This window comes from Rhinatrema bivittatum, chromosome 12, assembly GCF_901001135.1.
Source record: "Rhinatrema bivittatum chromosome 12, aRhiBiv1.1, whole genome shotgun sequence".
NCBI lineage: Eukaryota > Metazoa > Chordata > Amphibia > Gymnophiona > Rhinatrematidae > Rhinatrema > Rhinatrema bivittatum.
In genome coordinates this window covers 34,095,520-34,110,807 of record NC_042626.1, presented here as the reverse complement: position 1 = coordinate 34,110,807, position 15,288 = coordinate 34,095,520, and the positions used below count along the sequence as shown (strand labels likewise).

The 15,288-nt window shown below is 46.6% G+C and overlaps 1 protein-coding gene across 4 annotated transcripts in view; it reads left to right on the top strand.

The window, feature by feature from the left end:
* Positions 1–242: 242 nt before the first annotated feature.
* Positions 243–15,288, top strand: part of GLB1L2 (galactosidase beta 1 like 2) — a 136,911-nt gene continuing 121,865 nt past the window's right edge. The window contains exon 1 of one of the 4 annotated variants that reach the window (XM_029572334.1): positions 243–2,637. In XM_029572334.1, the coding sequence (XP_029428194.1) occupies positions 2,567–2,637 (71 nt within the window). In that variant the 5' untranslated portion in view covers positions 243–2,566. Of the gene's footprint in view, positions 2,638–13,744; positions 14,105–15,288 lie in introns of those variants that run through there. The other 3 variants (XM_029572338.1, XM_029572335.1, XM_029572333.1) reach the window with 3 other exon arrangements.

Here is a 15,288-nt window from a genome sequence, read left to right as displayed (position 1 = left end):
GAATAATCTCAAAACTTTTAAGAAAAATTTAAAAACATGGCTCTTTAAAAAAGCCTTCACTAAAGAGTCTGGAGAGTAGAGAAAGAAAGTACATGGTAATACAGATGAGAATGAATTTACTCAATCCTACATTTAAGAAGTAATATCTCAAAGAGATTGTAACTCAATAACATACCTGGACTTGACCAACAATACTCAAATAATGATTTTATTTATGAAATTGTAACCGAACTATATTGGCACCTGTTAGAATGTACGATAACCTACATTTACTTACCTTAGTCTATGTGCCTATTTGTAAACCTTTGTGATGGTATATAACTTAGCGACAGTATAAAAAAGTTTTTAAATAAAATAAAAATAGGTCTGCAGCTACTTCTGAGTTACCTTGGATGACTACTGCTGCTGTTTCTCTTTGGTTATGGTACTGCTGTACTAAGGGCTAGATTTAAAATGTTGACACTGTAGGCAGAGTGCCAGCTCCCCCCCCCCCCCCCCCCCATTTGAGGCTATGCCCGTATATGGCCCTAATATTTGGCCTAAATATTTTATACCTTCAAAATCTAGTACCCTAGCTAGTTGCCAATGCCTAACTGGGCCTGGATCTACTACATTTGACAAGAAGAGTCCATCCTAAAACGTTTTATGCCTCAATAAATTTGTTAATCTACAAATTGCTAACAGGCTCTGTCGTTAGTGCTGTTTAGTGTGGCTGTATGACACAACCCTCACAATGCTGAATTTAGGTATATTCTAGAACGAATACGGACACCCACATACACACAATTTCTGAATATTTAGGTATTGTCTTTCAGAGAAAATGCCATATTTATTTATGTGTTTTATATACAGTCATTCCAAAAGAAGATCACAATGGTTTACAAAATCAGCATTCATATTCTTGGTCATCATTCACATATTGGGGTCAACATTCATATTCTCGGACAGTACAACAGCAGCTATATTTAATATTAATAAAGCTGTTTTATCACAATTCATATCTACCATGCCCTCTATGCCCCTCATACAGGCCACTTCAGTAAAGTGCGCAGGAGAGCCGGCACTCTGAGGCGAGCACCTGCTCTCCCAAAGTGCGCCCAGGCCCCTCTCCTGGGCGCGCGATTCTGTATTTAAATTAGGGCCGGCGCTAGACACACTAGTGCGTCCCTAGCGCCTCCTTATTGGCGGAAGTGGCAGCTGTCAGCGGGTTTGACAGCCGATGTTTAATTTTCCCGGCGTCAGTTGTCAAACCCACTGACAGCCACTTAATATCGCTATGATATTAAGTCGGAGGGTGTACAGAAAAGCAGTTTTTTCAGCTTTTCTGTACACTTTCCCGATGCCAGCTGAAATTAACTCTTGCATTTGGCAGGAGTTAATTTCTGAGAGTAAAATGTGCGGCTGAGAGTAAAAATTTCTGAGAGTAAAATGTGCAGCTTGGCCGCACATTTTACTTTCTGTATCGAGCGTGCGCTATTAGTTTCGGGGGAGTTGGCCGCGTGTTTTCCTCTGTATAAGGGGTAATAATAGCACGTCGAAAACGCCTGTCAAAATGGGGGGCTACCGGTGCACGCGGCCTGATTGTAATTATAGTAGCTTCAGTACATTTTCCTGCCCCCTAGTACACAATTACAGTATTCTGATTTTTTTCTCGCTGGAGTCAAAATTTCACACCTTTCATTGCCATAGCACCAGCTAAGATGAAAAAGGAATGCAGGCAAGCCTCATTCCAGCTCAAATGAATAGGGTGATCTAGCCCTACCTTTTTGTCCCACTGCATTTATAGTTTTTATTTTCCTAGGACGTTCACTGGGAAAATGAGAACTGCGACAGGACAGGCATGCAATGTGGCAATAACCTGGACAGGGTCGGCCTGATGGGTTCCCCAGGGTGGAAACAGGGCGAAGCGCGGGCCTTGTGCTAGGCGGAAAGCCACGATGCTCCCAGCTGGCAAACGGAGGGAAAGCGAAGTCCTACTTCAAATATTTTAAGGCTAACAACTGCAAGTCCTCTTTATCTGCCCGTGTTAACTTCGCTGATTTGATTTACTGTGAGTTATTGCTACTTTTTAAAGCACGTATTGCTCTTTTAGCCAAAATCGTTTGGCGTTGAAGGTTTGTGCCTAGCTGCTGAAATTTTTTTTTCTGGCCCCCAAGGCCTGGGTTGTAGCCAAACATTGTTTCCACCTCAGCTCCCGGATCTTTAAATTGAGCAACGTGCGTACTGTCACAACCAATTGGCGGGAGCGGTTCGGGGTTTGTTTGTTTGTTTTCTCATTGGCAGCTTGGGCAAATAAAAAATGTTTCCACCCCTATCCCAAAAAAAAAAAATCTGAAACTGGGCCAATCGAAGGGTAGCGGGGGCGGAGGGCTAGGCAGCTTGGCATCGCCTTGGTAACCAGGAAGTATAGGGAGGCAGTGGCACGGTTCTCTGTGGGGCGGCTGGTGGGAGGTGAGGTGCACGCAGGCGCCCCGCCAACAGTTTAGGTTCGGAGTGCGGCGCGTGCAGCACGTGTGTCTGCTGTGTCCCTTGCCACCTCGGTCCTGGACGAATCACGGGGCTGAGGATGAGGCGGGAGCAGTGCTGGAGACTCGGAGCTTTCCTGCTTTTGCTGCTGGGAGTAGTCCTCTTGTGCAGGTAACAACAACCATCCCTCGACTTCCACTGTGTCCAGTCTCGCTTCCCATCCCCCCCCCACCTCTCCTCCTTGTCCATTCCTCCCTTACCCACCAACACGCCCACCAGTATCCTCATCTATTCACCCCCTTGCGACACATGCCTGTTCATTGCTGTCTTCGTACTACCTTGCACAGCTTCTTGCTCATTCTTTGTCACTAACTCCTTACCTGTTGCCCCGGCATACATTCCCTAAAAAGTACTTTGGGAGTCGTTAGAGCTGTAGACTGAAAACCAGGGTTCAAATTGATGCTCCTTGTGAGTTTGAGCATTTATGCATAGACTAGTGGTCTCATGCAGATCTCATGCTTTAGCTTTTACCAGAGCCTCTCATTTCCTGCCGCAGATTTTTCAGGATTTTTCTGTAACAGTTGTGGGTTTGTTTGTTTGTTTTTAAATGATTTATATGCCACCTTTCAGCCTGTTCAGAGTGGATTCACTTTCAGGTACTACAGGTATTTCCAAATCCCCAGAGGGTTCACAATGTGCCTGAGGCAATGTAGGATGCAGTGACTTGTCCACGGTCACAAGGAAAAACTGTGAGATTCGAACCCTGACTTCCCTGGTTCATATACTTTAACATAACATTTATATATGACTATGTTCGTATTTAATTAAATACGAACATAGTCATATATAAATGTCGTATTTAATTAAATACGAACATAGTCATATATAAATGTCGTATTTAATTAAATACGAACATAGTCATATATAAATGTCATGTTAAAGTATATTATTCAGTCAGCGACAGAGTTTTCTCTACAGATTTATGTCTAATTATTGAGGATCGCTGACTTTTGTGGTGACTTTTGATATATTTTCCCTGGTTCATAGCCTGCTGTTCTAACTAGTAAGCTACTCCCCCACTCTGTGGCAATTTTTTTTTAAATTATGTGGAAAACTTGCATAGTTTCCCATAAAACTTCATACGTTTTACTATGCAAAAAAAGTCAATGTTTTTATTGAAAACTAGCCATATTGTTTGTATTTAAACAATATTTATATACAAATAAAAAACATACCATGTACAAAAATCAATTTATCATGTTGTGATGTATAAGTTTCAAACTTGACTGTGAACTGTCACTTTTTGTTTTGAATTGAGTGCAATCATTGTTTAAATATTTTCTCAAGAAAGTCCTCATCTTTCAGAGCATATGAATTTATGTATGCTGAAAATACCCTCAGTATCAGCAGTTTGTCATGGTATTAATTACTCAAACATATGTGCATACGTATTGGACACATGATAGCAGACACAAAGGGGGTTGAATCAGCACAAATTCAAACTTGTGAGCCGTAGCCACTTATCAAAGCTTCTATGAATTGAAATTAATGCCCTAACTTTCAGTTGTGAGATGGCAGTTTTAGACTCCTAAAACACATCCAGCTCTCTGTAAAGGGTGTGTGATTAGTCGCCTATGCAGGTGCAAGAACCTATGTATATAGATGACATTTTCTATAGGGACATCACTCCATCTAGGAATTATATAAAAATAATCTTTGGTTTAGTAATATGTAAGTGATCTTTGAGGGATCAAACATTCTGACTGCTTTCTCTGTCCACTGCAACTTCACTTCCCCCTTCCTTTGCTTCAGGTCAGGAGTAAGGGGATGGGAGTACAAAAGAAAAGAAGATTCCCTGCAAGCTGTTTACAAGGGGAGGTTCTTGAGCAGGAGCGGAGAGAGCTGAGGCTGAAGGCAGGCAGGCAGACACCCTGCAGCTTTGTTCACAGGATTGAATCTATGTTAAAAGATTTCAGAAATGTTGATTTTGTGGCAGATTGTAAAATATGCAGCAACAAACTAATTATGCAGTTTCTCCCAGGATCACATAATTGTAGGAGGCTAGGGGCACTGGCTTCTACCACACAATACAGAGGGGTGTGCTGGCATAGTCCATGGTTTCTCATCACTGGAAACTTAACTACTAGTCCGAGCTGGAGTAAAGTTTCCAGGGCTAATGTTAATCTGTGAATGGAAGATGATCAGTGTGCAAATTGGAGGGATTACCTCCTCTTAACTTGTGATGCTCACGACTGAATATAGACGCTGGCTGGGTGTCAGTATCCGAACTGGGAGCAATAGAAGCTCCGGCTGTTGCATGAGGGGCCGTCAAAGCTTCCCTCTGTGCTGATGCTGACCACACCACAGGCAGTTTGGCGCTTCTTTTGTGCGACATTGCTGGCCGTCCTCACCAAAATGAAGGTCCTATAGCTTCCGGCATGGATGCACATCCCTGAGTGAACACCTGCTCCAGTACCTGAGGTCCCTTGATCCTCCTGCGAGATGCAGGGGGAAGGTGTCCGTCACAAGCGCTGCCTGACCCAATCAGTCCCATGCGCAGCTGCATGCATGCTCCTTACTTCCAATAGCAGCTGTTCGATATCGCTTGCTGACGCTGATGTATCCGCGGCTCTCTTCCTGCACCTGGAATTTTGCATAGTCTTCTTAGTAGGAGGATTGCCGCTCCTTTTCTTGACCAATGTCGTCCTCTCTGAAGAAAACTGCTTGTATGCTCCCTGTTGGGAGACGCCATCTCCAATAAAATAGGATTACTGCAAAAGGTGCAGCAGAACATGGGACCATCAACAAATATGCAACAAGCAACTTTTTTATTTAAATGACTTTATTATAACTGCCTAAGATGGCCGCTGCCATGTGGGCCCCCCCCCCCCCCCCCCCCCACCTAAGGTGGCCGCTGCCATGTGGTCCTGTATAACCTTTTAACCTCTCTCTAAAATGAACATGTATAACTGTAGGAAGGCCAAGTGCCCCCAAGGCAGCCGTAGCTGTAATTCCCTATGTAATGCAGAATAAGCCTCAAACCCTGTGTCAAACCCTGTGCCTATTGTCCCACTTAATGCCACTCAAATAAGTCCCAGCCCACGGAGTTGAATGGACCCTTAATTATATATATGCACCGAGGCCACTGTCCCCAAAAACAATTGCCGCTGGACTGCTGTCCCAGCTAAGAAAGTAATTAAATATATATATATAATGGCCCCAAACCATGCAATGGAAATGGCACTTACCCAGCACAGGGCCGCTGACCCATCCCGGCGTACGAAGTTGAATGGACCCTATATTATATATGCACCGGGGGCCGCTGTCCCCAAAAACAATTACCGTTGGACCGCTATCCCAGCTAAGAAAGTAAAAAATATATATATAATGGCCCCACACAACATTGCAATGTAAATGGCACTCAACCAGCAGAGGACCGCTAGTCCGACCCGACCCACAGAATTGAATAGACCCTTAGTTATATATATGCACCGGGACCGCTGTCCCCAAAACAATTACCGCTGTCCCAGCTAAGAAAGTAAATATATATATATATATATATAATGGCCCCCAAACAAATTGCAATGGAAATGGCACTTATCCAGCACAGGGCTGCTGGCCCATCCCGGCCCATGGAGTTGAATGGACCCTTAATTATATATATGTACAGGACCACTTCCCCAAAATAATTACCGCTGGACCGCTGTCCCAGCTAAGAAAATAAATAAATATAAATAATGGCCCCCAAACAATATTTCAATGAAAATGGCACTTACCCAGCACAGGGCCGCTGGCCCATCCCTTCCCATGGAGTTGAATTGGAGAAATTACTTACCTGATAATTTCGTTTTCCTTAGTGTAGACAGATGGACTCAGGACCAATGGGTATAGTGTACTCCTGATAGCAGTTGGAGACGGATCAGATTTCAATCTGACGTCAGGCCCTAGTACATATACCCCTGCAGGAAGTGCAGCTCTTCAGTATTCTCCTTGAAAAGCATTGTGGATATAAGTGTGACTGACTGATTGATTAACTTGAGTAACTTGGATAACTTTTATAACTTCATAACTTGGATAACATTATAACTTGATTAACTTGGTTGATTGACTATAGCCGGAGACCGCCAGTGAACTCAACCGGAAAGCGTCGACACCCGGCAGGGTGGAAATCCTGGGTAAATTAAACGTGGCTTACCCTTGAAACATTTGAAATCCATGTGTACAGCAGCAAGGGTGGGATGCTGAGTCCATCTGTCTACACTAAGGAAAATGAAATTATCAGGTAAGTAATTTCTCCATTTCCTAGCGTGTAGCAGATGGACTCAGGACCAATGGGATGTATAAAAGCTACTCCCGACCCGGGAGGGAGGCTGCCCGTGACCCACTCAGTTTTGCCCTTGCAAATGCCGTGTCCTCCCGAGCCTGAATGTCCAGACAGTAGAATATGGAGAAGGTATGGATGGAGGACCATGTCACCGCCCTGCAAATCTCAGCGGGTGACATCATTCTGGTCTCTGCCCAGGCTCTGGTCGAATGGGCCTTGACCTTTAGAGGCGGGGGCTTTCCTACTTCTATGTAGGCCGCCTTGATAACTTCCGCGAGGCCGCTTCTCCTTGTTTCTTCCCGCTGTGAAGGACGAAAAGGTGGTCCGTCTTTCTTAAGGGTTCCGACATTTCCAGATATCTGGATAGGAGTCTGCCGATGTTGAGGTGGCGTAGACTGTGGGCTTCTTCCAAATTCTTCAGGGCGTCCGCCGATGGAAGCGAGATGGTCTGGTTAAGATGGAAGTGAGAGACTACTTTGGGGAGGAACGAGGGAGCCGTGCGTAGTTGTATGGATCCCGGGGTGAACCTAAGGAACGGCTCACGGCAGGACAGTGTTTGTAGTTCCGAGATGCGGCGGGCTGAGCAGACTGCCAGCAAGAACACGGTCTTTAAGGTCAAAAGAGGGAGAGACAGGCCTCAGAGGGGTCTGAAAGTGGTTTCCGCTAGAAAATCCAGAACAAGGTTGAGATTCCTCAGAGGTACCAGCCACTTCAGTGGTGGGCGAATGTGTTTAACTCCCTTCAGGAAGCGTGAAATGTCTGGGTGAGAAGCTATGCTGTCACCCTTGCTCTTGGAGCCGTAGCATGACAATGAGGCGACCTGAACCTTGATGGAGTTGAGGGACAGGCCCTTCTGAAGTCCGTTCTGTAGGAATTCCAGGATCACTGGAACTTTAAATGAGCGTGGTTTGATGTTGTGGTCTTCGCACCAGGCTTCGAATACTCTCCAAATCCTTATGTACGTTAGTGATGTGGAGAACTTGCGTGCTTGGAGGAGGGTGTCTATTACCGCCCCCGAGTATCCGTTCTTTCTCGGGCGAGCCCTCTCAATGGCCAGACCATAAGAGAGAATTGAGCTGGGTCCTCGTGGAGGATTGGTCCTTGCTGTAGCAGGTCCCTGTGTGGCGGCAGAGAAAGGGGGTTCCCTGCCAGTAGTCTCTTCATGTCTGCGTACCACGATCTTCTTGGCCAATCCAGAGCCACCAGAAGAACTAGTCCCCTGTGTAGCTGTATCTTGTGAATGATTGCGGCCAGCAGGGTCCCCAGTGGCCAGGTCTGTACCAGGGCATCGATCCCTTGGGACTACAGTTCCCGCTTGCGGCTGAAGTATCTGCGTACTTGTGCATTGGATCTGCTTGCCAGAAGATCATGTCCGGCGTCCCCCACCAGTTCACTATTATCTGGAATGCTGTGGACGACAGCCTCCATTCTCCGGGGTCTAGACTTTCTCTGCTGAGGTAGTCGCCGTGATGTTGTCTTTCCTGGCGATGTGGACGGCAGAGATCTCCTGGAGATTCGCTTCCGCCCACACCTATTGGCTTCTGGTGCCCCCTTGTCGGTTGATGTAGGCTGCTGTTGTGGCGTTGTCCGACATCACTCTGACCACCCTGTCCCAAAGTCTGTGAGCGAACTGCAGGCAGGCTAGTCTGACTGCCCGTGCTTCTAGGCGATTGATGTTCCATCCTGCCTCTTCGGTGTTCCACTGCCCTTGAGCGGTTAACTCCTCACAGTGTGCTCCCCATCCTCGTAGACTGGCATCTGTGGTGAGTAGGGTCCATTTTGGGGAGGGCAGTCTTGATCCTCGGTTCATGTGACTGGTCTGCAGCCACCACCGTAGCTGGATCCGGACCCTGCCCGGGAGTGATAGCCGTACGGCGTAGTTCTGGGAACGTGGGCTCCATCTTGATAGGAGTGAGTCTTGAAGGGGCCTCATGTGGGCTCATGCCCATGGCACTACTTCCAGCGTGGATGCCATCAACCCGAGGACTTGCAAGTAATCCCATGCTGTGGGACAAGGGTCGTTCAGTAATGTTTGCAGCCGGTTCCACAGTTTTGATCTCCTCGTGGGGGTCAGGCTGACCTTGTCTTCTTTGGTGTCGAATCGGACTCCTAAGTATTCCAGTGACTGAGAGGGCTGTAGAGAACTCTTGTTTGTGTTGACCATCCATCCTAGGCTCTCCAGTAGAGTTATGACTCTGCTGGTTGCATGGTGGCTTTCCTCTGGTGACTTTGCCCTGATCAGCCAATCGTCTAGGTAAAGGTGTACAAGGATTCCTTCCTTCCTCAATGTTGCCACCACCACCACTATTACCTTGGTGAATGTCCGAGGAGCTGTGGCTAACCCGAAGGGAAGCACCCAGAACTGGCCCATAATACTGAAACTCTTTTAATATCATTAGTAGATACTATTCAGAAAGGCTTCGATCAAAATACATCTTACTTACTAATCTTGTTAGATGTATCGGCAGCTTTTGATACAGTCAGTCATGAAGCACTCATCGCAAGATTGCGTGAAATTGGCCTTCAGGATAAAACATTAGGATGGTTTAAATCTTTTCTTACGAATAGATCATTCAGAGTTAAACTTGGAACAGTTGAATCGGAGACAGTTGACCTTCATACTGGGGTCCCACAGGGTTCATCTCTGTCTCCGACTTTGTTTAATATCTATATGGCTCCACTATGTAGATTTTTATCAGGTTTGGGATTGGTTCACTATTTGTTTGCAGATGATATTCAGATACTGTTACCTATAAAAGATTCTTTGGCAGTTACGCTAAAACTTTGGGAGGTGTATCATAATGCAATAAATCAACTCCTTAAGCAGATGTCATTGGCATTAAATAAAGCTAAAACTGAAATATTACTTATTTGTAATAAGGTAACAGAAAAGATAAAGATAGATATCACAAACTGTCTCCCTACTTACAAGATCCAACATGATCTTAGGGATCTTGGTTGTATTCTTGATTCAGAGCTTAATATGAAAGCTTCAATTAAGACCATTATAAAAGAAGGCTTTCATAAATTGCGTGTTCTACGGAGATTAAAACCTTTACTGCATTCAAATGATTTTCGAATCGTTGTTCAGGCTTTAATTTTGCCTAAATTAGATTACTGTAATGCCCTTTTGCTTGGTTTGCCACAATCAACTATTCGCCCGTTACAACTCTTACAGAATTCTGCTGCGCGACTTCTGACAGATACCAAAAAGTATGATCATATTTCTCCGGTATTAATGGATTTGCATTGGTTACTGGTTCAATCCCGCATACAATACAAATGTCTAACATTAATTCACAAAGCCATCTATGGTAAGAACACTGAATGGTTAAATGCCTCTTTGCGCATTCACATCCCAACACGAAATTTGAGATCTCTCGGACAGGCCTTATTGACTATTCCCTCACCTAAATTGGCCCATTTGAGCTCAGTTAGAGATAGATCTTTGTCTCTAGCTGGACCGAGGATGTGGAATTCTCTGCCTGCCGAGATTCGACTAGAGGAGAATATAAATAGCTTCAGGAAACAAATAAAAACCTGGCTATTTGAACAGGCTTTTGTGATTTAACTGAATCAATTCTTTAAATATATAGATTTAGTAGATATAAGAAGGTGGGTAAAGGGCTAAAAGGGGGAAACCCAGATGGATAATTGATTGTGGAGGAGGGTAAATGTATGAGTACTAGAGTAGAATAGAAGGGGGGAGAGACAAGGGAATGAATATTAGGATGAAGGGCTGAACAATAGGAAAGTAATGGGGGTTCTATTATGATGTATGTAAAATGGTTGGTTAATTGTTTATTGATGATGTAAGATGATTTAATATATGTTTTTTTAATTTGATGTATCTGAGGCTGCTACTGCAACTCAATTTATTGTAAACCGCCTTGAAATGGATTTGAAAGTCGGTATAAAGATAGATAGATAAATAAATAAATAGATAGATAGATAGTGGCGGCCCAGGACCTTGAAGCGTAGTTAGCGCTGGTGTACCTGATGAATTGAGATATGTAGGTTAGCCTCTGAAAGATCCAGGGATGTGAGGAACTCTCCCGGTTGTATTGCCCTTATTACGGAGCGCAGGGTTTCCATGCGGAAGCGGGGAATCCTTAGGTGGCAGTTGACCAACTTGAGGTCCAGGATGGATCGGAATGTTCCCTCTTGCTTGGGGATGATAAAGTAAATGGAATAATGCCCAGTATTTGCTTCCTGTGGAGGTACCGGGGTGATGGCCTCGAGAGCCAGAAGTCTGGTTAGTGTGGTTTCCACTGCAGCCCTCTTGGAGGGGTCGTGGCAGGGAGACTCCACGAATTTGTCCGGAGGGGTTCGCAGGAAATACAGATAGTACCCCTCCCGAATGATGGCTAGGACCCACTTGTCCGAAGTTATCTCGACCCATCTGCGGTAGAATAGGGCTAGTCTGCCCCCTATGGCTTCTTCCCTTGGACGGGTCGGCTGAATCTCATTGTGGGGTGCGGCTGGGGCCTGAACCCGAGCCGGTTCCCCTCTTGTGCTTGTTCCGAAAGGACTGGTTTCTGCCTGTGGAGCGTGGCGCTTGATAGCTATTTCTGCTATAAGGGTTGAAGCACTGTGAACCTCTGCCCCTGGATGATCTGGGGAAGGGTCGCTGGTTTCTCTTTGTCTTGTCTTCCGGTAGGCGTGGCAATGGAGAGTCTCCCCATTTGTCGGCCAGTTTCTCCAGTTCGCTGCCAAACAGGAGGGATCCTTTGAAGGGCATCCTTGTGAGACGTGTCTTGGAGGATGTGTCTGCTGACCAGTTTCGGAGCCAGAGTTGCCTCCTGGCCGCCACTGCGGATGACACTCCTCTGGCCGCTATGCGTACGAGGTCGGAGGCAGCGTCCGTAAGGAATGATACTGCCGGTTCCATGACTTCTCCCGGGATGTTATTCCTGGCTTGGGATAAGCAGGCATGTGTCACCACTGTGCAGCAGGTCGCGATTTGAAGAGACATAGCGGCCACGTCGAAAGACTGCTTAAGGATGGATTCCAGACACCTGTCATGTGCATCCGTGAGTGCTGCTCCTCCCTCCACTGGGATAGTGGTGCGCTCGGTGACCGCACAGACCATGGCATCAACTCTTGGGCATGTAAAGAGTTCTTTGGTTGCCGGATCCAGGGGGTACATGGCTGCTAAAGCTCGTCCCCCTTTGAATGTGGACTCCGGAGCGTTGCATTCCAGGTCAATTAGCTGTTGCGCAGCTTGTAACAACGGGAAGTGGCGCGAGGTCTGATGGAGGCCCTCCAACAGGGGGTTCAACTTAGGTTCCCCTGAAGTGCCTGGGATAGCGAGCTCTGAAAGGCTTAGGGCGACGAGGTCCGGGAGCTCGTCCTTTGTGAAAAAGCATCTCATGGTTCGGTGAGGCTCTGTCCCCAGGGGGGAGTTCCCCTTCTTCCAGGGGCTCGGCTTCTTCTTCGGATATGTCCGTGTCCTCATAAGTGGGGCTTCTGGATAGTGGAAGCCTGTATTTGTTTCTTGAAGGGCCTGGAGCATCAGCGTCCTCCAGAGAAGCATGTGGATGTGGATCTTCAGTTTGCATTCGAACAAAGGTGTGGATCCCTTTGAAAAGTTCCACCCATGAGATAGACGCAGGGTCCAAGCCGTGCGGGCATGTAGAGGCCGGATGGGGTTCACCTATCCGATGTGGGCGTAGATATCTTCATCCTCACCTTGCAAACGGCCACAGCAGCGCTAGTTGAGTAGTGGGGGTAGGAAACAAATAAGGTGTTACTGTTTCCTACTTTGGCAGGGTCCTCACCCGTGCATAAGGAGATTTGTCGCTGCATAGGGGGGAAGTTTGTGGTGTCGGGGGAGGGGGAGTAGCGGAGCACAAAGGACTTTGCATAGGGGGGAAAGCGTGGGCATGGACCGAGATAATGGCCGGTCTGGGGGGTGGCCCAATAGAGGCCTGGCATAAGCAATAACCGGGGCCCGCAAGGCCAGGGGTGGGAGGAGGCGGCAGAACACTGCACGGAGCGGCAGTAGCCACAGAGGTGTTCATGGAGCAGGATGCCAGTGGTGGGTGTTCCACCTTCACGGAGCGGAAGGCTGGCGTGGCCTTCACGGAGCGGGGTGCCATGGTATACCACCTTCACGGAGCGGAAGGATGGAGGGCTGCCGTCTCCAAAAAACAGAGGGGTGGGTAAGAGCATGTAAATGCACCGGTGAGGGGCATGGGATATATGTATTGCCAATTGTTAAGCTTGTTCAATATTTGTTGATGGTTAATGTTTAAAATAATGTTAATTGGCTGTGGCCGTTTCTTCCACTCAATAAAGGAACATGGTTTACCTTACTGTGCCGTTATGTGGTCAAGGGTGGGAGGGGTGGATGTCCAGAAGCTAGGGTTTGCACAAGTTAAGCTGAAATGCCTACCAGCAGCTCGGAGCCCTGCCCTGCCCTGCCTGCCAGGAACATTAACCGTTGCAATGCTGAAATGCTGCCTAAGCTCCTGAAATGTATTAAATGTTGCTTCTGCCTAACTCCCTCCTCCCTACCTGAGTCTTAAGCTTACTCCTTCACATTAACTGCAAAAGGCTACAATTGTTTCTAATGCAGCCTGGCAGAAAAATACAGAGCCCCAGCCTGGGCCTGGCAAAAACAAGAATCTTAACCTTACTCTGCCATGTGAACCGCAAAACCAAATGTTTCTAATGCTGTCCTAGCCTGGCAGAAAGAAATGCAGAGCCCCAGCGCTGGCTGCCCCCGCTGTGCTTCCCCTTTTCTCCAGGCACAACCCCAGCCCGCCCGGTCCCTCCCCTAGGCCTGCCCACCTTGCCTTACACGCCCCCATTGTGCCCTGCTGCTCTAACAGATTCGCGGGCTCTTTGTTTCCACCTCAGCTCCCGGATCTTTAAATTGAGCAACGTGCGTGCGTACTGTCACAACCAATCAGCAGGAGCGGTTCAGGGTTTGTTTGTTTTTTTCTCATTGGCAGCTCGGGCAAATAAAAAATGTTTCCACCCCTATCCCCAAAAAAAAAAAATCTGAAACCGGGCCAATCGAAGGGTAGCGGGGGCGGAGGGCTAGGCAGCTTGGCGTCGCCTTGGTAACCAGGAAGTATAGGGAGGCAGTGGCACGGTTCTGTGTGGGGCGGCTGGTGGGAGGTGAGGTGCACGCAGGCGCCCCGCCAACAGTTTAGGTTCGGAGTCCGGCGCGCGCAGCACGTGTGTCTGCTGTGTCCCTTGCCACCTCGGTCCTGGACGAATCACGGGGCTGAGGATGAGGCGGGAGCAGCGGCGGAGACTCGGAGCTTTCCTGCTTTTGCTGCTGGGAGTAGTCCTCTTGCGCAGGTAACAACAACCATCCCTCGACTTCCACTGTGTCCAGTCTCGCTTCCCATCCCCCCCCACCTCTCCTCCTTGTCCATTCCTCCCTTACCCACCAACACGCCCACCAGTATCCTCATCTATTCACCCCCTTGCGACACATGCCTGTTCATTGCTGTCTTCGTACTACCTTGCACAGCTTCTTGCTTATTCTTTGTCACTAACTCCTTATTTATTTATTTTACCTGTTGCCCCGGCATACATTCCCTAAAAAGTACTTTGGGAGTCGTTAGAGCTGTAGACTGAAAACCAGGGTTCAAATTGATGCTCCTTGTGATTTTGAGCATTTATGCATAGACTAGTGGTCTCATGCAGATCTCATGCTTTAGCTTTTACCAGAGCCTCTCATTTCCTGCCGCAGATTTTTCAGGATTTTCTGTAACAGTTGTGGGTTTGTTTTTAAATGATTTATATGCCCCCTTTCAGCCTGTTCAGAGTGGATTCACTTTCAGGTACTACAGGTATTTCCAAATCCCCAGAGGGTTCACAATGTGCCTGAGGCAATGTAGGATACAGTGACTTGTCCACGGTCACAAGGAAAAACTGTGAGATTTGAACCCTGACTTCCCTGGTTCATAGCCTGCTGTTCTAACTAGTAAGCTACTCCCCCACTCTGTGGCAATTTTTTTTTTTAATTATGTGGAAAACTTGCATAGTTTCCCATAAAACTTCATACGTTTTACTATGCAAAAAAAGTCAATGTTTTTATTGAAAACTAGCCATATTGTTTGTATTTAAACAATATTTATATACAAATAAAAAACATACCATGTACAAAAATCAATTTATCATGTTGTGATGTATAAGTTTCAAACTTGACTGTGAACTGTCACTTTTTGTTTTGAATTGAGTGCAACCATTGTTTAAATATTTTCTCAAGAAAGTCCTCATTTTTCAGAGCATATGAATTTATGTATGCTGAAAATACCCTCAGTATCAGCAGTTTGTTATGGTATTAATTACTCAGAAACATATGTGCATAGGTATTGGACACATGATAGCAGCACAAATTCAAACTTGTGAGCCGTAGCCACTTATCAAAGCTTCTATGAATTGAAATTAATGCCCTAACTTTCAGTTGTGAGATGGCACATTTAGACTCCAGCTCTCTGTAAATGGTGTGTAATTGGTCGCCTATGCAGGTGCAA